Source organism: Betta splendens, chromosome 3, assembly GCF_900634795.4.
Source record: "Betta splendens chromosome 3, fBetSpl5.4, whole genome shotgun sequence".
Taxonomy (NCBI): Eukaryota; Metazoa; Chordata; class Actinopteri; order Anabantiformes; family Osphronemidae; genus Betta; species Betta splendens.
The window spans coordinates 12,141,386-12,165,180 of record NC_040883.2 but is presented as its reverse complement, the minus strand read 5'-3'; the positions used below and the strand labels follow the sequence as shown (position 1 = coordinate 12,165,180).

The 23,795-nt window shown below is 41.5% G+C and overlaps 4 protein-coding genes across 5 annotated transcripts; 3 read left to right on the top strand and 1 right to left on the bottom strand.

The window, feature by feature from the left end:
- Window positions 1-11: 11 nt before the first annotated feature.
- rab4a (RAB4a, member RAS oncogene family) lies at window positions 12-4,464 on the bottom strand. Of its 2 annotated transcripts, none has more exons than XM_029143881.3 (8): window positions 4,301-4,464; window positions 3,600-3,680; window positions 3,213-3,327; window positions 2,957-3,019; window positions 2,707-2,861; window positions 2,374-2,469; window positions 2,016-2,159; window positions 12-1,431 (listed from the first exon to the last, which is right to left on the bottom strand). In XM_029143881.3, the coding sequence occupies exons 1-7, from the start codon at window positions 4,314-4,316 to the stop codon at window positions 2,044-2,046; spliced, it is 642 nt and encodes a 213-aa protein (XP_028999714.1). In that variant the 5' UTR covers window positions 4,317-4,464; the 3' UTR covers window positions 12-1,431; window positions 2,016-2,043. The 2 variants fall into 2 exon arrangements, with proteins under 2 accessions (XP_028999714.1, XP_028999713.1); XM_029143880.3 differs by having other exon boundaries at window positions 12-1,427; window positions 4,301-4,448.
- Window positions 4,465-4,887: 423 nt separating this feature from the next.
- On the top strand, window positions 4,888-12,337 carry phf10 (PHD finger protein 10). The gene is made up of 12 exons (XM_029143876.3): window positions 4,888-5,046; window positions 5,800-5,909; window positions 6,022-6,152; window positions 6,378-6,461; window positions 6,602-6,726; window positions 6,876-7,025; window positions 7,130-7,239; window positions 7,370-7,517; window positions 7,629-7,775; window positions 10,668-10,776; window positions 11,158-11,346; window positions 11,484-12,337. Exons 1-12 carry the CDS (start codon window positions 4,975-4,977, stop codon window positions 11,576-11,578), a joined length of 1,470 nt encoding a protein of 489 aa, XP_028999709.1. The 5' UTR covers window positions 4,888-4,974; the 3' UTR covers window positions 11,579-12,337.
- A 321-nt stretch (window positions 12,338-12,658) lies between these two features.
- Window positions 12,659-15,577, top strand: psmb1 (proteasome 20S subunit beta 1). The gene is made up of 6 exons (XM_029143879.3): window positions 12,659-12,844; window positions 13,208-13,315; window positions 13,674-13,755; window positions 14,322-14,451; window positions 14,747-14,853; window positions 15,000-15,577. The coding sequence occupies exons 1-6, from the start codon at window positions 12,744-12,746 to the stop codon at window positions 15,183-15,185; spliced, it is 714 nt and encodes a 237-aa protein (XP_028999712.1). The 5' UTR covers window positions 12,659-12,743; the 3' UTR covers window positions 15,186-15,577.
- Window positions 15,578-16,144: 567 nt separating this feature from the next.
- smyd2a (SET and MYND domain containing 2a) lies at window positions 16,145-23,631 on the top strand. The gene is made up of 12 exons (XM_029143877.3): window positions 16,145-16,462; window positions 17,831-17,894; window positions 18,426-18,536; window positions 18,635-18,695; window positions 19,470-19,597; window positions 19,893-19,960; window positions 20,068-20,170; window positions 20,251-20,361; window positions 20,589-20,709; window positions 20,814-20,988; window positions 21,093-21,201; window positions 21,379-23,631. The coding sequence occupies exons 1-12, from the start codon at window positions 16,290-16,292 to the stop codon at window positions 21,460-21,462; spliced, it is 1,308 nt and encodes a 435-aa protein (XP_028999710.1). The 5' UTR covers window positions 16,145-16,289; the 3' UTR covers window positions 21,463-23,631.
- The last annotated feature ends 164 nt before the right edge of the window (window positions 23,632-23,795 follow it).

Here is a 23,795-nt window from a genome sequence, read left to right as displayed (position 1 = left end):
TTAAGACCAAGCAGGAGTCATAGTTTTTATTTTAAAAACATATGCTTTTTATCATACACAATAAATTAAAAGTTTATGATAGTCAATATGACAAGAGAAGAACAGACGTACATAAATATAAACCTGATGACAATAACACAAGACAGCAACCTGAAGACCTTCAGATGAAACATTCTAGCAGATCTGTGGGGAGGTTTCTTCAATCAAAGCCGTCGTTAATTGATATTACAAGTTGAACACATTTCTGGTATTAAAGGTTGCTCTAATCCATAAATACACCACTCGAAACAGAAACAAGAAAGTCAAGTTCAGATAGATTCTCATAGCGTTCATCAAATTTGAAAGCTTTTACTGCGGTGAGTAGAATCTCACGACTGGAAACAGGAAACATGTATTAGGAATAACAGGAATTCCTCAGGTTCACTGGATGCTGCATTATGAGTATCATTTAAATAATTTAACAGAACTAAACGTCTGTTTCGGGTCACCTCGGTTTTCACTGACTGAACAATAACAAAACTTTCACTACAACAGTTCATACTTTTATCCATCTCACCATGTCCCATTACAAGTTGCCAGTGTGTTGTATATAAACATGGTAATAATACAGTAGAGCATGAAACAGGTGGTGGATATGATAATATCAATCTTAATATATGTATTAATGTATATATATATATGTATATATATATATATAATTATTTCTTCATGATGATATTCTGTTTGAGAAAACATGCGTCAGTCTCTATATACAGAAACATTTTACAATGTGCACGATGCTGCAGCAGGGTTTTAGAAAAGGTCAAGCTGCGTAATGAGGCGGGGAGGAGGGATGTGAAACATGTACACGGGGTCTAAAATGCAGGAGTACTTAGCTGATGTGTGTTTAGAACAAGAGCGCATGTAGTTAATGCAGATACAAATTTTGTAGTAGTACTTGGTAAAAAGGTACGTGGTTATAGGAAATGTGTTCAATGGAAAAAGTCTGTTTGGCGATTGGTCTGCCTCAGCACGAAGACAGGGCGAATAGAAGAAGAATGACCAACATCTGTGCCTGACTTTTCAAATGACACCAAACCAAGTGAATCAATGTCTTACAATAACATTAGTCCCTTTGCTGGATTTTAGGTGAGATGTGTGTAATGTAGAGTCTTATCAGAGGGTTGGAGCAGGTTGTTAGAGGTGGGGCTGTCTCTGGTTACCGTGGAGATGATCGTCATTCTGAGTGGGAGTGTGGCTTGAAGTATTTTCAGCATTCGCTAGGTGCAGCCATGACAACAAAGGGTCTGAAGTTCCAACGGCGTCTGGAGGGGTTCAAGGTTTTCCGGAGGATCCGTGCAGAAGTTGGAGGTCAAAGGTCAGGCAGGAGTCACCGGCGTGACAAGCTGAATCAAACACATGGCGATCCTCTCCTGGTCTTCACACACCTGTCTGGAAAACAAACAAACAAACAAACAAACAAACAAACAAACAAACAAACAAACAAACAAACAGACAGACAGACAGACAGACAGACAGACAGACAGACAGACAGACAGACAGACAGACAGACAGACAGACAGACAGACAGACAGACAGACAGACAGACAGACAGACAGACAGACAGGTGAAGGTCAGTGATCACAGAAATTCCTCCAAAGCATCCACATATTCATTCCAGTCCAGCTTGAACAGACAGACTTACTTTCTCATCTCTCTTGTAGGGCTCTGGTATTAATGCACACATGAATTGCACTAAATATCAGCGAATTCTGCCACCAGTTAAAAAAAGCAACGATGAAATGAGGACAGCTCCTTTAACAGGAACATTATACCAATCTAAGATTTGGGTTGTTTGATCTTTAAGGTGATTCCCACAGTGCTTCTGATGCAGTGAGGTGTGAAAACCAGCTGAAACCCGTCTGAGGGAATCATTGATGACAGACTTTAAAACTGCCTTGTGAGTGTGGGGTCCTGGATGCGTCTGTCTCTGACTGTCAGTGTGAAAGGTGCCACGGAAACAGAATGCAGTAAACCTTTTGTTTGTGCCACAGGGCACCTCCACTAGCAGCCACACTCCTGGGTGCCCTGCGGCTGAGCGCGACGGGGGGAACGCAGCTGTCGTAGCGCCGCGTCGCCGTATTGGATGCCTGAACCCATCCTCTCCGGATCCAGCTCTCCTTAAAGCAATAGGAGAAAATGCATCAAAAATGAACCTTTTCCGTCATCTACGTTCAGCGATAAGACCCATTAGCCTGCCTTTATTTCTCACTCTATCCAGGACAGGTGCTACCATGCAGGGTCTGCAGTCATACCTAAGCCCGCCTTGTTCATCCTTTTAGGGTAAGACGGGATTAGAAGTCTGGCGTTACGGCCAACCATCAGCAGACCCACCTGACTCTATCTTGTTGAGGATTTTCCGAGCACACTGGACAAAAGCCTCCTCCACGTTCTCCCCCGTTAGGGCGCTGGTCTCCAGGAACATCAGCTCTAGATCACAGGGATATGATCACACCTCAGACAGACAGGCTACAAGTGTTTGTATCCACATTCCTCTTTAGTGATTTGTCCCTAAAGATTGTACAATTAACACTGGCTGATAATATGGTACTGTCTAATATTAAAGCTTAAGAAGAATGTGGCTTAACGAGGAAAGAGGGGCCAGACTGACAACAGTCAGTGCACTATTTACATACGAGGAGGCAAACTGACGGCCTGTTCTCTCACCGTTCTCCTGAGCGAAACGTGAAGCCTCCAGGAACGTGACCTCTCTGTCTGCATCCAGGTCCTTCTTATTCCCACAGAGGATGATGACGATGTTCTGACTAGCCAACATCCTGGCATCACTCAGCCACGTGGTCAGAGCGTTGTACGTCTCTCGACTTCAAATGGGAGCAGACAAGGACAAAAATGAATAGCATAAGAGTTTGATGCCTGGGACGTAAAGGTGACAATGCTCTGTGACCTGCAGCTTTACCTGGTGATGTCATAGACCAGCAGGGCTCCTGCTGCTCCCCTGTAGTAACTTCTGGTCACAGACCTGACACACGCGCACACACAAATAATAACAATTAATAATTAATTGTGTGTGCACTGTTACTCTGTAATAACTCTGTAACAACTCTGTGGTCCTTCAGGGAATCACTGAGACACTCGATTATGTAACATGCAACTAAACATCAACTACAAAATAAACTATTAGAATAAAAATTAGATGTTGTTTTGTTCTTTACCTGAACCTTTCTTGTCCTGCAGTGTCCCAAATCTGCAGTTTCACCGTTTTGTTGACCACACTGATGATCTTGGAGCCAAATTCTACTCCAATTGTGTGGTTTGATTCATCCTTAACTTTAAAAAAAGACAATACATCATAGAAAATAGCAGTGATGAGCTGTCACTGACAGCTGAGACTGATGCTTAACATGTCTAGAGACACACTGCTGTCTTTATAATTCATTTAAAATGATTAAATCTTCATGTTATAGTGCCTTTCTGTCAATTTATACCTAATTCAACATCTTTCTAAAAACCTGCACTAAAACTTTATTACACTTCATTTAGAAGTAAGATCCACTGTCAGAATAACAAATAACGTAACGTGCAGCATCTCACTGACTTACATCTCTTTTCTATGAACTGGTGCAGCAGGCAGGATTTGCCTGTCCCGGCATTCCCAATCACCAGGAATTTAAACAGGAAATCTGAGGAGGGGAAACACAAACATGATGATGGATGCACATGACCCACCAGCAGAACTACACAGTCTGCCTAGTACACAGGCAGACAAGCCCAGCTGATCACTTAGATGCAGTATAATAGTACATAGTACATAATACATATGTAATAGTGCATGTTCTACTGTACTACTCCACAAAAACACAACGGGCTTTAGGTTATATTATCTTAAAGGATCAGACTGATAATCTACAATCTCGATCAGCTGTGGGAATGTAAACACCCCTAGAGATGATGACTTTACACTGACATATGTGGAGCTACCTGATCATCCTAAAGCGAAAAGATCAACACAAACACTTTTATTACCAGCCTGTAATTGTGTAATAAAGGAGAAGCTCCGGCTGAATCTGTGCGTTGACGTGTCCACACAGCTCCAGCAGCTTGTATCCATAAAGCATGTATATACACAGCAAAGTCTGCTGAGCTGTAACTAACGCTTACATGTCATGCTCAGAGGCCTGAAGCCTTGGGCAGCGGCTCGGTTCTAGCCTGTCAGATCGACGCTGGGAACAGGCTGCGTGGACACACCTGCCCGTCCCTAAAGATGATAGCTGCGGACACGGGTCGCAAACAGCCTCCTTACCGTAAGATTCCGACATCGCCACCGTGGCGTTTCGACAGCGAATGGGGGGGGCGTAAGAAACGGAGGTTAGCAGATGGACAGCTAGCGAAGAAAACCAAAACAGTCCGGTTGATAATTTCCGCGGATTCCAGCTGATTTTCCCCTCCGACGTCCCGTACGTGCTAAGTCGCTTCAAAATAAAAGCCCCTTTCCAGCCGCGCACTGTCTCATGGTGACCGCAGGGTGGCGCTAATGAGCATCTTAAAGGACGTGTTACTAAAGCCCCGTTTTAAGATCTTAGATATGCGAAACTAGTGTCAAACACTTATCAGTTTTAACACTTAGATGCAACATTTTTGCATTTGAGAGCTGCCAAAAGTCTGAAGCTCATACAGCAGATGCAGTTATCCCGTAGTATTGTAAATAGAAATTATATTTTCTTAGGAATGTGTCACAGTGATTAAATGTAAGAAAATAAAAATAAAGATGATAAAAAATATCACCAAATGTCTACCTGCTGTAATTCAGCGATTATTTTTGAGGCTTTGGGGATGTAGGTTGTAACTATGACACGGAATACCTGAAGGGGGCAGTAGCTAGTTATGAGGTCTAGACGTCTGCCCTTTAACTCAAACCGTAGAAGAAGAAGAAACGGCTAGTGAGCTAGCCCTGCTGCAGGCTTTATTTATCTCAATATGGCTGCTGTACTCCCCATAAGACCGCCTTGTGATAGCAACCCCGCTACTCCTGGATCACAGTCTATAAAGGTGAAATTTTCGTACAATGAAAGACGAGTAGCCCAAAGCTGTGGTCACGCAGCTCTGGGGACCTACTGGCTTCGCTAACAGCTAACTAGCTAAGCAACGTCTACCTGCTTCCATACATTACAGTTAGCAGCATTAGCGTCGCTTCTTTGTTTTCAACTGTGAAGCGGGTAAACAGTTAGGTCATATTCCAGGCGATGTTCTAAATAAAACAGACAGCCCTGAGAGGTACTTTATGTGAGACGTTGGGGAGGCCGTAACGCTATTGTTTCACCTCTGATTCTGTCAACTGACTGCTGTTATTTGTGTTTATTTATTCTCACCATGTCACGATCTGTGCTTGCAAACTCATGCATTTTAGTTTTGGGATTGACAACACCAGCTTTACGAAAGCAATGGATCACGTGTTTGTTTGTCACATGGATATAATTGTGGTTTTTTTACATCACATCATCCAATCAACAAATGTAATAACCCTTAGATCAACTTACTTTTAGTTCCTCCTTTTGAGAAGAACAAGGGTGTTGCAGTTGTACGATGATTCTAAACACCACAATGTCGAAAAATACATGTACTTTTCATGCGACTCTTGAACATTCCATAAACCTTCTCCAAATTAAAAATAATAAATCATGTGTGTTAGGGATGTGCATATTTTCTTGCTTTTCCAATGTAGTAGATCAACACTATAACTGTGTAAATGCAATGACATAATTATGCAATTCAAAATATTGTGGGTATCACTTTCCACTGCAGGAGGATGTCATAGAAGAGGTGTCCAATGATGGTAGCCAGCCTCCCAAAAGACGACGAATGGGTTCAGGGGATAGCTCTCGAAGCTTTGACACCTCGAGCCAAGAACTTGGGTGGGTTGGTTTCCTTATAGCGTTCTACATAAATGTAAATTCATATCAGGCCAAAACAAAACTTGAGCTGCTTTGCATGTAATCATCTGCTTCCTTCTGCCTCTTGCTTTAGCCTGACATATTTCCCAGCTGAAAACTTGACAGAGTACAAGTGGCCCCCAGATGACACAGGAGAGTATTACATGTTACAGGAGCAGGTCAGCGAATATCTGGGAGTGACATCCTTCAAGAGGAAGTACCCTGGTAAGAGCTGGAGACAGATGTTAAAATATAGTCACATAAGGCTGATTTTCTAATATTGATAACTTGGGTATTTGCATGTATAAACATTAAAAGAGGCTACATACACTTTTCTAGTAGCTGTACCTCTATATTTATGTTTTGTAGGCTATAATGAAGCTTTGGAAGAAAGATCAGTCTCAATCTGTTCCTTACAAAGCAATGTTGCTATTCTCTGTCCCTCTATAGATATGGAGAGAAGAGACTTGTCCCACAAAGAGAAACTGTACCTTCGTGAGCAAAATGTCATCACTGAGACACAGTGCACCCTGGGTAGGAACCAGTTATACACTTACCAGACCAAACTGTTAACATATGTCATGTCGTTTTGCCAGCACAACTCTTGGTTTCATGTGAGGAATCTTTTGTTTGAGTGATAAACTTCATACACTTCTATATTTTTTACTTTTCAGGTCTTACAGCGCTGCGGAGTGATGAGGTGATAGATCTGATGATAAAGGAGTATCCCACCAAACACTCTGAGTATTCAGTCATACTGCAGGAGCGAGAACGACAGAGAATAGCAAAAGAGTACTCGGTAAGTACACACAGCAGAACTACTTGGTACAAATAATGTGACACTTCTCTAGTAATTAAAATTTTTTTTCTTCAAAGATTTTAACATTTTTATTTAATGGAAAATTCATGTGTTATTCACATTTATTTGCATCTTTTGTCTGTTCATAGCAAATGCAGCAGCAGAACCCTCAGAAAGTGGAGGCCAGTAAAGTTCCAGAGTACATCAAGAAGGCAGCGAAAAAAGCTGCAGAGTTCAACAGTAACTTCAACCGGGAACGGATGGAAGAGAGGAGAGCTTACTTTGATCTTCAGACTCATGTAAGTGCAGCCATAGACGTTTGATAAAGAACCATATGACAGTGGCTACGTTTATGTTAATGACAGGGTTTCTGAGATGTATTAAGTCTCATATATTCTGTCAGATTATCCAGGTGCCCCAGGGCAGGTTCAAGGTGCTGGCTCCAGAGCTGACGAGGACAGGGCCATATCCTGTGGCTCTTATACCTGGACAGTTCCAAGACTACTACAAAAGGTACATTTCTCATTTACATGCATTTATTTGCCTTGAATTAGAGCTATTGTCTTTGTTTTCTAAATGAGCTTACAGGTTGCATTATTTATTGCTCGACTGGCCCAATGGGTAATTTTTATCTGCATAACAGGTACTCTCCCAATGAGCTGCGGTACCTGCCATTAAACACGGCTCTCTTTGAGCCGCCACTAGATCCAGAGCTTCCAGCACTGGACTCAGAACCCGACTCTGATGATGGAGATGATGCCAGGGACGACAAAAAGAACAAGAACTCATCTGTGAGATTTGAAGCTGCTGACGGCATTGGCTCAACCTCTGCTTTGAATCTGATACTTTATTCTTGCACTCTTTGTGCTTCACACCCCCCCTTGTCTCCTGTTCCTCTCCAGGACAGTTCTTCGGGCAACACATCAGATGTGGAGAGCCAGGAAGGAGGAGGAGTACAAGGCAACAAGTCCAAGGCCAAAGATAGGACATCCACGTTGGGCAAAGACAGCAGCCAGCGCCATTCATCCTCCCACAAATCTGGGTACAAGGTAGAGGACAAAACCAACTGAACTCTTCTCCAACAGCAGCAGCAACACTTTTCTGCCCCCTCCTCCTCTTTCTATTACTACCACTCCCTTACTCCATCCATACCACCATCCCTACCTTTCTTTACTATCCAGTTTCTACAGTATGTCAGCATTTCATTTGGGACACACACACACACACACACACACACACACCCACACACCCACACACACACACACACACACACACACACACACACACACACACACACACACACACACACACACACACACACACACACACACACACACACACACACACACATTTCCAACTTCCACTTGACGTTTTTTCATACCAGACTGTGAGCAATAAGAACATTTTAAAGGAACAGTGCACTTGTTTCTTTTTTACTGCACTTTGACTTTTTTGGTTTTTCAAAAGAGGATTTTTTTTTCTTTAAGTGTCTTCTATATACCTCTTATCTCTCCTCACTTGTCAATCAGATACTTCCAGGACAAGTAAGTGGATATTTTGGCTGCTAGTTTTCCTTTTTCATTTTTGAAAAATGGTTTTGTTACACTGATAAAGTAAATATAAACCACGTACCATACGTGGCAGCTTTTAAAGTAGTTGATATTAACACTAGAGAATTTTAACATTTATACCTGAAGTGTAGAACGCACTTAACCCTGATGTTTAAAGTCTGTATTGGTATAAAAATATGCTTTGTTTCTGCACCATGTGATGTACTGTTAGACTGTTAGTAAGTACCAGACAGCTGTTTGACACGGTCGTTACCTGTCTCTATCTTGTTTACTTGTTGGAGAGCTGCAGATTTGCTGACCTTGTTCACACTGTTGCTGAGCTGAGCTAGTTGTGCTGTCTGTCTGGGTCTGGACACCACTAGACGAGCCCTACATGGGCTAACTTGGCCAAAAGGTATTATTCGGTCTAGTCTCTGGAGCCCAGTGTGCTGAGCACTTTGACTTTTGTTTCCTTCACCCTAAAGAAGACCACCTGAAATATACTAGTATATTATTAATTCAGGTGTGATCTGTCCCCCTGAGTTCAGCTCAGCTTTGTGGTGTGGGCATGGTCCTTTTACTAGTGTCTAGTTTATTAGTTTGAGCGTGTTTTAAGTTTTATTTAAATTGACCTTTTATCATAACAGTTTGCATATTCTTTGAAGCTTGCAGATGTGACATGTTGGTAGCCAGAGGTAGTTAGTCTCAGTCAATGACATGGAATGTCATTACTCTATTCATTTCTACAGACTGCAGAATGACCTATAGATAAAATATCATTTTATTGTGTATTATACAAAAGTCTGTTCCAAAATTATAATGCCTAATTTGTCAATTCTGGTTCCTCTCCCAAAACGAAATGGTTTTAGAGGCAAAAGGTACCAGTTGCTATTTTATCTTTTATTCACAAAAGTCAAGTAGATGACAGATCTACAAATTTGTTATGATGGACATATTTGCACACAAGTTGTGACCGCAGGCTGCTAGCTGATTAACGTTACTTCGCTCTGGTCTGGCTACCATCTACGCGATGTGCAGTGGTTTATGGTAAAGAAAAAACTTTGAGTAGTGTGATGTTTCACAAACAGCTCATGAATAAAAACTACTTATGCTCAACAAAGTGGGAAATACATTGACTGATTGCAGTGTGATGTCCACATGTGATACATGTTGCATGTTAAAGTCATGTTTTACCAAATGTCAAGGTCATTGAAGAAGGCAGTAACGTTACAGGTGCTGCTGTCGTCGATACGTACATAGAGCACTATAAAAATTGTCTTCACTTCATCACAGCAGTTTGCACTACTACAAATGTGTATAGATATGAAATTATAATCCTCCACAAGGAGCTGTTGAATTTAGTCAGCCATGATTTTTTACTCCAGGTTGAGAGGTTGAATCACAGCCAACAGGTTATTGGTCAGCACTTGGTCAGCAGGTAGGACAGCTGTCTGTGAACTGGTGACTTTAACGCCCATCCCCAAATGTGTGTCCCTGGAGCGTGAACCATCAACACAATAAGACAGTTTAAATTATGTCAAGATAACAAGATAATGTAAATGCTTGGCAGTAACTGAAGTTGCCTTTATGGAATTATGCTTAAGTATTTTCTGTCCCATGGGATTCAGCCTCACTAATTGCTCATTCTATGACGAAAGGTTCACTATTATTCTTCCCTTAAAACGTTAATACTGGAATAGATTATACTTGTTATAATTATTTTATTTCCTCTCTGATAAGAATGTAAGAAGTGCACCAGCAGTTCAGAGAATCGTGTCCAGCTCTTTCTTTTTCTTACTTCCTTCGCTTGCTGCTGTTTCTCACTTAGTCTAGTTTCCAGCCATAGATCCTTGCTCTTTATTGACCTGTAGCTCTTTTTCCTCTTCCGACTGTTTATGTTCTGATTCCAAGTTGTCAGGGGGTATTTCATTGTAGATGTCTCACCGTTTATTTTCCGTCTTTGTTTTATGTTCTCTGTTCTTTTATGAGCTCACCTCTTAACACATCATCAGTAGAAAGCAGCACTTCAGGCGTCTGTAATCACAGAGCCCAGTGGACAGAGACTCGTAGAGGAGACAGAACTGGTGCCTTGTGTCTCAATAACGTATAAGAATCAACCTGCTGTAGATTACAAATGTAGGAGCACCTACAGTTGTGTGCTCATATTATAAAACATATTTTAATCTCTTAGTATTAAGTACTACTGTGTCTTTAAGATTAGGATGGGTAATTCACCCCAATGGCTCAGGTTCGCATAACACAGTTTTATAATACTAATACCTAACTTTATTGATAGATCTTTTCTCCAGGTTTTAAAATTAGCATCACATTGTCCATGACTTCAAGACACCAATGTATGACTGGTTTTATAGCAATATTCTGCCCTTGCAGCCTAAGGTCATTCCCAATGCTATATGTGGCATTTGCCAGAAGGGTAAAGAGGCCAACAGGAAAGGGAGGCCAGAGGCTCTGATTCACTGCTCCCAGTGTGATAACAGCGGTAAGTTCACACCTAAAGGACACTAAAACATCTCCAGTATTTCGGTATCAATAGAAATTATTTTATGTTAAAATTAAAATTACATATTAATGATTGCTCAATTGCTATTTAAAACTTGATTTATGTGCTAGATAATGTTTCCGGGCAATTTGTTCAACTTAATATAGTAAAACTTGTCAACTCTTACTATTTATGTTCAAACCAATTATTTTATTATTTATCAGATTTTTACAAAGCCACTTCACATCAGTAAGAACACTGACCTTTTTTAATGTCTTTGTCTTTTCCTGCATGTGTGTTGTGAATGTATTTCCGTCCTCTTGTACGTCCGTGTCCGTGTGTTTGCCTCCGTGCATGCGTCGACACATCCGTAAACTTCAGGCCACCCCTCCTGCCTCGACATGAGCAAGGAGCTGGTGTCTGTGATCCAGACATATCGCTGGCAGTGTATGGAGTGTAAGACCTGCACTGTGTGCCAGCAGCCGCACCACGAGGACGAGATGATGTTCTGTGACAAGTGCGACCGGGGATACCACACGTTCTGCGTGGGCATGGATTCCATCCCCACTGGTGAGTGGATGCTACCAGGGTTTACCGAGAAATTGAAAACCTGGGCTTATAAAAATTATGTACATTCTTGTGCAGACTGGTTTTGTTTATTTGATCGTCTCTCGTGCAGTTACTGATTCAAGTCTCTGTCTCTTCAGGGCTTTGGGTGTGTGAAGTGTGCGACAAAGATTTCTCCACGCCCAAGAAGAAAGGAGCTAAAACTCCTAAGAAAACCAAGTCAGCTCAAAAATGATCAAAAGGAATACTACACTCTCTGTTTGAGAAAACTGCTGATAGGTCAACAACACAAAGGAAACATGATGACACCTTACAAGATGCATTTAGTTCACTTCACAGGCCCCACAACTACATCCACAACTGGCATTGTGCTGGTGTACTTCATCATCATTGTAATGTGTTACAGTCATTAACAGCTTCATCGCACATGTATGTACTAAGGTGATCTGGACATGGACAAATTCAATCAAATCCATCCAAATGTTCTAAATTAAATTCTGAGGCCTGCTAACGGTAGACAGACTTCATTTACTTCATGAAACTGGTGAACTGTGATGTTTCATAACATTTCTGCAAAGATGAGCTGGGAAGTTGAGCGAAAGGTGCTATTGGTTCTGTACTACTGAAGGAATCCTGGTTAAATAGAGCTTGCTGATGTAATTCAGCTTATTTCAAAACATCTTTGTATCTTAAAAACTGTTTGTTGTAGTTCTGATGAAACCTGTGTAAAGCACAAGGTCAGTAAACCACAATTTTAGTCTTAAAAATGACATGGTGCTTGTGATGTTATGTCATGACTGCAGCAGTTTTGTTTTTTTACCACTGATTATTGTACAAAAAATGAATTGAATTATCACTCATTAGCTATGAGGAGTTTGTTTTTAATTATTTTTGTACTGTTTACATAAGGCAGGTTGTTGAATAATTATTTGGTGATAATAATCTCATGGTTGTTGAATTATGAAGTGTTTTTGTAATAAACTACTAAGACTTATTCATTCCTATCCTGTTCTTTAAGTACTTTAATAGTAAAATAAAGTCAACTGCAAAACTAAAACTCTATAATCTGTAATGTAAAAACATTTACAAACAGACAAATACAATCAGACTCACAGGAACATCTAACATGTTTACTGTACCTTTATTGTTATAGCAATTGAAGACGACATGGGTCACACTAATTACACCCCCATTTTGATTCAATAGCCAGTTTATCTGGCTCTGCCGCTGAAAGCCTAAACTGCAAGTGCATAGTAGCGGTCCGGCCACTAGGGGCGCGCTCTTACACACAGGCCAGCTGAACACGCCTGTGCGACGACAGTAGAAGAAGAATCTGCCATATTGCGGTGATACAGCGAGTTTGTACAAATCTTGAGCATTGTTAGCTTCCTTTAGCAAAGATGCTCTCCTCTCAGAGTTTTGAAGACAATGGAAAGATGAAAGAATATCATTATACGGGTCCAGTAGAACATCGTTTCTCACCATACGCTTTCAACGGAGGGTGAGTAAGAATTTACAATTCTCGAGCTAACTACTAGCACGAAAGCTAAAGTTTACATCCTATTACATTGGGCTGTGCTAACAAGCTAACATGGTTAGCAAACGTTAAAGGAAACAACACAACAACATTAATCTATTGAAGGTGTGGGAACGGAGAATGCCATTATCCAAGATACTCGACCTTCTTGGTATGTTCCCACGTTCACATTAACAGTCTAGCTCACTAACTGAAGCTGAAATGGTTATTTTATGTTACAGTTTCAGTTTCGAAACAGTAGCTACTTTAGCTGCCGCTAGCTAATTGTCGGAATAGATCGTGTTCGTGTGGCGGAATTAACGATTTCTTGTGTGTATCTGTTTTCAGAACTGTACTAGCTGTTGCCGGGGAAGACTTCGCCATCGTAGCATCAGATACCCGGCTGAGTGAAGGCTATTCAATCCACAGCCGCGACTCACCAAAATGCTACAAGCTGTAAGTGTGCACAGTCATTCACCTGCGCTGACAGCGGTGAGCAACAGATTGTCCCGAATAGTATTAAATATAATCTCTGCTTCATATGTAATTAGTAGTCCTGCCTATTTCTGGTCGCATCAATCAGACTTTCACTGCATTTGTGCACTTATCAGAGTTGTGCACAGTCTTAGGATGCAGCAACAACTTAAAAGGTGTCAACACTGTGACACACATTGGTGATCAATAATCCAAGTGGGGTTACCCCTAGTGCCTTCTGGCTAACTTGAATACTGTTATTGTTGTTAATATTGTTTTGTGGCAGAATGAGACACAAGATTCTCTGTCACTGATTTCTAATGTTTCTTTTCCTCTACAGGACAGACACAACTGTCATTGGATGCAGTGGTTTCCATGGTGACTGTCTGACTCTGACTAAGATTATTGATGCCAGACTAAAGGTGAGCTGAGGCAACTGGGTTTTTCAAGGTTTCACTTTAGTGTCATCCTAACAAAAGATCAAATTATGCTGACTACTGATTGTCCTGCTGCTACATGTACACCCGCGGAGTCTGTCTATATCAGCGATATCCAAGACTCCTCTCACATGTTCTGGTATAATGAAAGCTGTTTTTATTAAAATGCCACCATCTGTACATTACAAATATTTATGCTTATTTACAGCATTTGCACACACGCATGTCTAATTTTCCAGGTACTGCATAAATTAAAAAAATAAAGTGTTACTGTGTTACTGAAAAGGGCAAGTGCAATGACAAGTACTGTGTGTGTGTGTCCAATCTAATGTTCAAGAATTCACGAGATGTTTGGTGGCACTAATTTTTAATGATGTTATGGTGCAGCGTGACTGGGTGTTTAATCTTTTTGGCTTGTATTGTTTTGTACTGCAACTTGCTTCCACTGTCGGACTAGCGCCGGTCAAGCTGGCTGCTGATGGAAATTTCCCCGCTGTGGGACTAATGAAGGTCTATCTCTATCTATATTAACTATTAATCTCCCTCATCAGATGTACAAACACTCAAACAATAAGACAATGACCAGTGGAGCCATTGCAGCAATGTTGTCCACCATTCTGTACAGCAGACGATTTTTCCCCTACTATGTCTACAACATTATTGGAGGGCTGGATGAGGAGGGTAAGTACTTCAACATTGCTGTTTTAGCCACTTTATAGTTTCTGCTTGTGTTGGTTTGTATTGTAATTGGCATTCATGGATGGAGCAGACTAGCAGCAGGTGTTGGCCATAGTACATCAAAATTCCAGTTATGTATAGACTCTTAATAAAATGTTTCTAGTAACTATTCTGCCATGATGAGACAGGAAAATGTGGAGTTTGTGACTATGTTTTTGGGTAGTATTCAAACGAAGTAAATTGTAAAAACAGTGATTTCTTAAATTAACTCTTTGTATTTATAATATCTGCATTGTAGGCAAGGGTGCAGTGTACAGCTTTGACCCAGTGGGCTCCTACCAAAGAGACACCTACAAGGCTGGAGGATCAGCAAGTGCCATGTTACAACCACTACTGGACAACCAGGTATATAACTTGCATGTACAAATCTGCTGCCATCAAGGTTATTAGCATTGGATGAAACAAAACTCAAAAATCAGACTTCATTCAGTATACAGAGTTCCTTCAGTTAGGAAGAATTCTGTCTGATTCTTTTGTGTTTCTTTTCCCAGATTGGTTTCAAGAACATGGAGGGTGTGGAGCATGTCCCTCTGACTCAGGACAAAGCGGTTCGGCTGGTCAAGGATGTCTTCATCTCGGCTGCAGAAAGAGACGTCTACACTGGAGACGCCCTTCGGCTCTGTGTCATCACTAAGGATGGCATCAAGGAGGAAACTATACCACTGAGGAAAGACTAGGAAGGAACAATGATTTGTTCAGTCTGGCTCTGCAGTTCTTCTTTGGTCTGTTCTTTCCACATCCACACTGTTGGTTGGGCCATTATCTTAAAACAAGAGTGTTGATCCAGAAATGATTTATTAACTCAGACACATTTTTCATTTTAGGTATTGCTACCCTAAATACATTTATCTCAATTATATTTTCCCCTCAATCTTTCTACGATTATTTTCTTCACATCCATTTTCAGATTCTAGTTTTATTAAGAGCCACCTGATTCTAGATCATCACTCCTGTTTTGAGAACCCGGTTTTCACCGGCCTAGACTTTCTGTCTGAAGTTATCATTATGTTATGAAAGAACATATGTTCTGCTATTCTTTTTACATTCTTAATAAATGTAAAGAACTGAAGAGGTCTGCTGCTGTTTTTCATTAAAAATAAATGTTCACAGTTCACTGAAATTGGATTAATTTATCAATTTCTGGAACTAAAATAGCAAAAAGAAAATAGAGGATTATGAGACCCTGAATTACCTAAAGGAACATGGCTGTAGTTTGAGGAATACTACAGTATATATGTTTGACGTTAGGTAAAATTGCCGCTGATCTATATGTATTAAAATATCAAAAGGAGCAGGTTGACAGAGGTAATCAAGGGTAGTGTGAATATCTAATAAGTCAGTAAGCACAGAAGTGTACTTTGCTATTTTATTAATGCACTATATAACCAAGAGGGAGGTTCAACTAAGTCAATTGAACATAAAAAAGAAACACTTGAGTGCTTGAATAAATGTGCATCTACATCCATAGTGAGGATTCCTTGTCATATAGTGAGGTTATGTGGAATTTAATCATCTGGGCTTCATAAAACCCATATCAGAAACCACATAACATAATATGATTTGGAAATACTCAGGAAGTACTGCATACTCCATTATTTACCCATTTGCTGAGGTGCCGTGTCGTCGCCTGTCCGACAGGGGGCGGTGTGAGGCTCCGCGGACGCCCCGAGGGCCGCAGAGGAAGAGGCGGCTCAGACAGGAGCTGATTACGACGGAGCAGACACAGGTGGCGGCGCTGGGTGGTGGTATCTGAACGGAGAAAAACACAAACCGAAGTGACCATGAAGAACGAAGGCATAGAGGGGACGGAGCGGTTCCAGAGCCCGGGCAAAGGCAGCGGCCTGCGGGCGGTGCGGCAGTTCGCGGTCGGGGAGCTGGTGTTCGCCTGCCCTGCCTACTCCTACGTGTTGACGGTGAACGAGAGGGGAGCGCATTGTGAGCACTGCTTCACCAGGTGAACGTCTCAGAGACACACTCTCTCCCTACGGAGCCCCCCTGGTCCCGGTCGACCCCCCAGAAATGAATAAAACCCGCCCCACTTTAGACTAAGTCCACTGTGGCGAAAGGACACGCGTTGCGTCGTGGCCGCGGTGTGTAGTCACCAGACTGTGAGGAGCTAGCTGCTCCCTGCATGTGCATGTAGCTGCAGAGTGTGTGTGTGTGTGTGTGTGTGTGTGTGTGTGTCCAGGTAGCATCGGTACCTGGCTAAGTTATCGCTAAACCCCTGGACACACTTTAAGTGGGTCATTGCGGAGACACCGCCGCGTGTGTCCGTGGCAGGACTGAGTCTGAAGCGCGTGTCAGCATGTTTCCTGCTGCATGCGTGCAGCTTAATATAAGTATATTAGAGGAGCAGCGCACGGCCTGCTCCTTCTTAAAGGCATTCACTCAGTTCATTTTTTGTCTTTTTTAAATAATGACATTTGTGCATAAGTGGCGCTCTCACGGCTGAGACAGATGCATAATTCATCCCAGGGGGAATTTTAGACACGCTGCCGCTCGCGGAGAGCAACCACCGAGCTTTAACAGTGTGGACGTATGTGTATGCAAAAACATTAAACACCTGACACCGTGCATTGCAGTGGAAAACGGGTACAGTACGTTTGCATATGAATGATAATGTGCTGAAGATGACAGCTTTCTGTCTAAAAGAAGTTAATAAAAAAGCTGTCTTAATGATTCTTGTCCTTATTGCATTATTAGAAATAATACTGTTTTTTATTGTTAGGACTTGAGCTCATATCCGTACCAGTAGGAGTGTAGGCTGTGGTTAGAAGAACCTGCCTACACAGTTCAGAGTACTGACATATGTCTGCGTGTGTGTAGGCAGACTGTGTCAAAAACGGTTAAACTGCGGTGTTATCTCCTTTTGTCTCTGCGATCTCATTCACTGGTCTTTCTGTCAAACTCTCTCCCACACACGTTCATACAAAGACACATAGAGCAGTAAAAGGTTAGGTTAGGGTGCTAAATATAGACGGCCCATGTGTCCCAGGAGATGAGAAGGCCAGGGGTGTGTGCGCTGGGCGGCTGGACGCGTGTGGACACTTGTATTTTCATGAATGTGATTCAAACCTGTGTGAGGTAAACTGCTACTAGAAGTTGCCATCAAATAAACCTCATCATTTTAATCTTTTCCATTGAACAACACAGCAGTTATGAGCAAAGTTAAACTTCTTTTAGTGCTCGAGCTTATGAATTCTTTTCTCAATTTATTGTTGAGTCTCATCATCTCATTTAGGTGAAGCTGCTTGGCCTCATGAAGCTGTGTTGTTTCATGCAGCGTGTGACTGGTCTCTTGTCACTTCCTTTGTCTTTGCAGGAGAGAAGATCTGTTTAAGTGTGGCAAATGTAAGCAAGCCTATTACTGCAACATTGACTGTCAGGTAAGTGTCCTGCTTGGGTTCTTGAGGGAACTAGCCATAGTAATATTCAGTTTTCTTCTACAAATGATTTTATAGTTGATGTCCGAAATGTTGTGAAAGTTCACAGAACCACTTAAAAGTAACAAAGCTCTTTTTGTTTTCGTGTTCTGGGACCTTGGACCCCACAATAAGTATCACTTCGGTCGAGCTCCTGGCCTCGATTCATACAAGTTCAGACGAGTGTTGCTATGACGATCAAGTCCATCCTTTCTCTGCCTCCTAGTCTTAGTTTCTGTTGGTGCACTGCAGCAAAGTGAAGGATGGAGGAAACACTGAGCTATTCTGCTCAAGTAAAATACAGCATGTAGTAAATGTATAAAGTATTATAGGCAAGATAACAAAAATACTAACAGGCCACTTCATTATGTAGCGCAGCGCAGTCTACTTCAATCCAGTAGCAACTGTACTATTAAGTCTACTTTCTCAGAAGTTCTCAGTCCATTTGAGTTAAACTGCAGTTTTTCAATATGTAATGGAGTTTAATGTTTGCAGAGAGGTGATTGGCCCATGCACAAACCAGAGTGTGTAGCCATGTGTGCCCATGGGGAAAACTGGTGCCCATCAGAAACCGTCAGACTGGTGGCCAGGATTATCATGAAACAGGTAAACGTGTAGGAAGCAGTAGACAGAAAGGAAATAATGTAAAGTACAAAAAGAAAATTCTATTGACAGAACTGGTCCATGTGTCTGTCATCGTGCAGAAAGTCACAACAGAGCGCACGGCCTCAGAACGGCTGCTTCTGGTCAAAGAATTTGAATCTCGTAAGTACATCTCAGCGTGTGCCCTTAGTTACACATGTGACCACTTTTAGTTACATGCTGCAGCGTGTGTGTGATCTTCCTGTGTCTTTGCAGTAGTAGTATGTCTATTAATACTCCTCCTGTAGCCTCCAGTCCTGGTTCTTGCCGTTTAATTCACTCCAAGACTGCACAGCACTGGGACTCAAATCCCAAGCCTCTGGGTGCTTTAATTTCATGCACACCCACCTCTCATTTAATAACTGCTGCCAGATTGCTCTTTAGCAAGGCACTCAACGCTTTTCTGTTATAAGATATGATTTTTATAATATAGAATATCCATGCTGCACATGTAGTGTCTTTTTATTCTATAAGTACGCATTAATAAAATTTGTAAAACATAAACTAGGTGAATAAACCCCCACAACAAAAAGTCTGTGTTTGCAGCCAAAGGCTTTTCTCCATTTGCTATTATCTGAGTCTGAGCTGTTGTTGGGTCATGTGTCATCTCAGGATTGTCACAGAATTAACCTTAACACCTGTTCTGCAAAGCAAAGCAGTGACCAGCTGCTGCCTCCTGCCGCCAGTCTGTGTGACGGACGGTGACACGCGGCCCAAAGCAGATGTTTATTACACACTTGCTAATAATAAATGTTTTGTTCTGTTCAACTCTGGGATTTATAATTGTGGCAGTGGTGACAAAAATACTGTTTTATTAGACTAGTTATCACTGCATCTCATCTGTCTTATCTCTCGTGCCTTGCTTGCTGTCTCTGTTGCTTTCTTGTTCCCTGTCAGATCTAGATAAGATGGACAGTGAGAAGGAGGAGATGAACCAGGCAGACATAGCAGCGCTGCATCACTTTTACTCCCGCCACATCCGCGACCTCCCCAACGAGCAGGCGCTCACGGAGCTATTTGCACAGGTGAAACTGGGCAACTCTGTGATTGAAACACTGAAGCATCACTATTCTCTCTTATGCTCTTACTAATTCAAGATGAATCTATATAAATATATAAATATAAATGCTTGTCTTTACACAATCAGTGTCCCCTTGCTCTCCATCATTCAGTCCAACTAACCACCCCCTGGCTTCCTTTGTCAGGGATGAATTGAATGGATTTCTTCTTTAATGGTGGAGGTGGTGTTATGACACAATGGAGGGTGATGCAAGCCCTGTTACCATATTACTCAGCCTGTTGCTCTTTTTTCCATTTTAGGTTAACTGTAATGGTTTTACCATAGAGGATGAGGAACTCTCACATTTGGGATCAGCTGTTTTTCCTGAGTAAGTGCCCCATGGCCACACAGCCAACTTCCAAGTGATGAATTATGTGCTTTTCTTTTACATTGTCTAATTTTACCCCTGTTCAACCTTGTGTTCTTCTCTTTCAGTGTAGCGCTGATGAACCACAGTTGTTGTCCTAATGTCATTGTGACCTATACGGGCACAGCGGCGGAGGTCAGAGCTGTGAAAGAGATAAACCCTGGAGAGGAGGTGAGCAGATGTCTTTAAAGAAATGTAGGTACTTGTTTTAACTCAACATGCCTTTAACAGGATCGCTCTATCCCCCACAGATCTTTAACAGTTACATAGATCTGCTCTATCCAACGGAGGACAGGAGGGAGAGGCTGTTGGATTCCTACTTCTTTGAATGTCAGTGTACTGAGTGCACCAGCAAGTCTAAGGTATGCCCGGTCACATTTCCAAAAAGTACGTTAGTACTTAGGGGAATATGAGGATTCTCGCAGTTTGTATCTCACTGGATGATCCATCAGAAGCTGCGTGTGTCAGAGAGGCCACTGGTTTTTATCATGGATGTAAAAAACTCAAAAAACTCAAAACCAATGGAAACCTTAGAGCATACATTGCTGTACAGCTGTTTCTTATTTTATGTCTTTCTATTTCTCACTAGGACAAAGCAAAAATGGAAATCAGGAAGCTGAGCTCTCCACCAGAGTCGGAGGAAGTCCGGTCCATGGTCTGTTACGCTAAGAATGTCATTGAGGAGTTTAGAAGAGCCAAACACTACAAGAATATCCTTTTCTGGTAACAGTTTGATTCCTGCAACCTTTCAGGCTCTCTCAGTTTATCAGTCAGACTCTACACCATGTGTCATTGTTTCTTGACTCTGTGGCACCCCCCACTGAGCTCCTGGAGATGTGTGAGCTCAGCCTGGAGAAGATGGGGGCTATATTTGCAGACACCAATGTGTACATGCTGCATATGATGTACCAGGCCATGGGTGTCTGTCTCTACATGCAGGACTGGGACGGAGCAATGAGCTACGGGGAGAAGATTGTTCAGCCTTACAGGTAAACGGAACAGCAGCAGCAGCGCAACCTCTGGCAGATCTAAAGTTGTGAAGATGAGTTGAGCTTGTGCAAGAAGATTTTGTACTAAAATGTGTGTTCTGCAGTGTGCATTACCCAGCCTACTCTCTGAATGTGGCGTCTATGTATCTGAAACTTGGACGTCTTTATTTGGGGCTGGAGAAGAAAATGCAAGGAGTGAAAGCTCTAAAGAAGGTAAATTTACAGACTGTGGAAAAACAATAGCTTGATAAATGCTCATATCTGAGCCTTGACCCACATGTTCCCATAAGTGATTTACTGTTGCCTCTAAGCTGTGACACTGACAGGGTGCTTGTCTGTCGTGGAAAGGGAGTCTCTGTAGTGAAAACCTGTGTTTCTTTCACCATCCAGGCTTTGGCCATCATGGAGGTGGCTCATGGGAAAGATCACCATTATGTAGCAGAAGTCAAACGTGAAATCAGCGAGCAGAAGTAAAGAAAGCGACACAACAGGAGCCAAAGGATTCAAGACGGAGGATCTGCACTGAAAACCTCTCCGAAAGCAACAAACACATCACACCTGCATGGCATGCATCTAATACGTCTGATTCTTCTTACTGTTTCAACATCTGCCTACTTCCTGTCGGACCTGGACTTAAACACAGACATGTTTTTGGAAACGCACGTTTACGAGCTTGAACATCGTTTGGAAATGTTTTCTGCAAGTCGATGCTCATTAAATCCATATCACCTGCAGCATAGTGTAATTCAGAGCATCTCCACAGTGAGGAAGAATGTCTGTATTACATTTGGAGCTGCTGTTGGGAGGAACTATACAACCTCCCATGTGACGCTACTAGTTGTCTTTGTCTGTTTACTTTTATTCCACGTCTGAAGTCGTGCACGTTGTCCTCGGAACCCATTCAACTGCCTCCTGGCTATGGTTTTACACACTGAGCAACAAGCACGTTGGTATTCAGTCACAGCCAATGCATTTTAATTCTTTTAGATGTTCACCAGATTTTCTAGCTTCATGAATTCTTGTTTAAGAGGTGAAAGAAGGATTGACCATGCGTTTATCTGTAGCATCGTAAAAGAGAATGCAAAGAACTGTTTCTAAAGGAACAGCCAGTTATTTGATTGCATGGATTTTATAAGAACCAGAGGAAAGGTTGTGCGTTTGTTTCATTTTCGTATGAAGCTTGTTGACCAAAAGGGTGACGAGTTTAACTGATGAGGATCCAGCTGTGATCTCTACTCAGTGTATCCTTAAACTGGGGTGCTGATCTAAGACCAGCCAAGTCACCATGAAGCTCTTGGTACTATAATCTGACCAGTGCTTTTTCGGTCAGAGCCCCTTTTGCTCTCAGGAAGAAAAAAAAAGTGCAACACTGTAGCTTATGTTGCGTTGTGGGATATGTTTTCATACCTTTTTAGTGTTTGCCCAGAACCTCCACAAATTTAGATCCAGGTTCTGAACCCTGGGAATAGAAACAATTTGGCAGCGGTGGGCAGAATATGAATGTGCATTGTCTGTAAACAACAGGAAACATATTCCTTTAATTGATGTAAATGAAGTAATTCTTAAAGTTTGTTACAAAATAGATATGAAACATTGTAAACTTATTCCTCCACCTCTACCTTAGCATTTAGCTCATTTGTGCTTAAACTAACAGCAAGCTGAGATCATTTAGATGCAATAATAATACAGTAAAAAGCTACTATAGTTTTTAAGTAAACCTTATCCATCGTGGGAATGGATCCTCTCCTCTAATACACTGTCATCAGCACAACGCTACGATTTGAAGACACAATTTGTTGTCAACAATATTTAATGACACCTGAGCATGAAATCATAACTCGGTGCAGGCAGAGCTCATATGTTCCCTGTCTGTAGATTTAACTAAACCATTACTTCAAAATATCAACGTAAAAGTGGCTGAACTAAACCTTATGTCGTTAATACTCCATAAAGCGTGAATGAGGCTTTAGGGTGGAGCGTTGAGGTGATGCAAATATCACCTAGGCCTTATTGAAGGGTTCTTATTGCACTCAGATTTTGTAAAGAGTTTGTGTCACAATGATGTCAAAATGGCAAACAGCACATCTGTGTGATCAGCGTTCTTTTTCTCTAATGCCTGTAGCTTCTTCCTCTTGTTTATTATGGATGCAGTCCTATGCACCTCATGAACGTCAGTTACAGATGGTTAAAATAGTTGCATGTGGTCATATTTGTAGCAACTCTTTGGTGATCTTCTATGTCACCTCAAATAAATGCATCTTCAGAAACACAATTATAGCAACTTTTATAAAGGGCAGTCCATAAAGGATTAGTACATGACACAACCAAAAATTATCTTAACACTTAATTTTCCATATCTGAGCATTTAATTTCTGGTAAGACACTGACAAAATAATTTGTTTTCTATTTTTGGTCATGTCATAGAAAACCGGTGGCACAAGGATTAACACATTAAATCCATGTTCATGCTGCATGCAGAAAACCAAATGAAGACTATCACAATGTTTTATATCATTTATGAGATGAACTGTTACTTTATCAGGCATGAATGTTATTCTATTGAAATGCATAATTAAAGATTGAGCATTTGATTCTTTCTGTACCTTGTCAGTGGAACTCAGTAAATGACAATATGACACCTGGTTTGCTGCATTTCTTAATCATGCTTTTACACATTCCTCAGTATATTGTGACTGTATTTCACTAGTAATAAAAAAGACTGAGAATTATAATTTAAGGCAATGAGTGGCATTCACATATTTACAGTTGTTCTACACAAAGTATTTATACGTAGTATGTTTAATATA

Bases quoted from the DNA above. Each gene is read 5' to 3' on its own strand.
- smyd2a (XM_029143877.3), top strand. From the start codon at position 16,290: ATGAAGAACGAAGGCATAGAGGGGACGGAGCGGTTCCAGAGCCCGGGC. The intron at 16,463-17,830 runs GTGAACGTCTCA...TTGTCTTTGCAG, and splicing joins TGTGAGCACTGCTTCACCAG to GAGAGAAGATCTGTTTAAGT. The intron at 20,171-20,250 runs GTGAGCAGATGT...TATCCCCCACAG, and splicing joins AGATAAACCCTGGAGAGGAG to ATCTTTAACAGTTACATAGA.
- phf10 (XM_029143876.3), top strand. From the start codon at position 4,975: ATGGCTGCTGTACTCCCCATAAGACCGCCTTGTGATAGCAACCCCGCT. The intron at 6,153-6,377 runs GTAAGAGCTGGA...GTCCCTCTATAG, and splicing joins CTTCAAGAGGAAGTACCCTG to ATATGGAGAGAAGAGACTTG. The intron at 7,518-7,628 runs GTGAGATTTGAA...GTTCCTCTCCAG, and splicing joins AAAAGAACAAGAACTCATCT to GACAGTTCTTCGGGCAACAC.
- psmb1 (XM_029143879.3), top strand. From the start codon at position 12,744: ATGCTCTCCTCTCAGAGTTTTGAAGACAATGGAAAGATGAAAGAATAT. The intron at 12,845-13,207 runs GTGAGTAAGAAT...ATCTGTTTTCAG, and splicing joins CCATACGCTTTCAACGGAGG to AACTGTACTAGCTGTTGCCG. The intron at 14,854-14,999 runs GTATATAACTTG...TTCTTTTCCCAG, and splicing joins AACCACTACTGGACAACCAG to ATTGGTTTCAAGAACATGGA.
- rab4a (XM_029143881.3), bottom strand. The intron at 2,862-2,956 runs GTAAAGCTGCAG...TCCCATTTGAAG, and splicing joins CTGGTCTATGACATCACCAG to TCGAGAGACGTACAACGCTC. The intron at 2,160-2,373 runs GTGGGTCTGCTG...TATTGCTTTAAG, and splicing joins CCTCAACAAGATAGAGTCAG to GAGAGCTGGATCCGGAGAGG.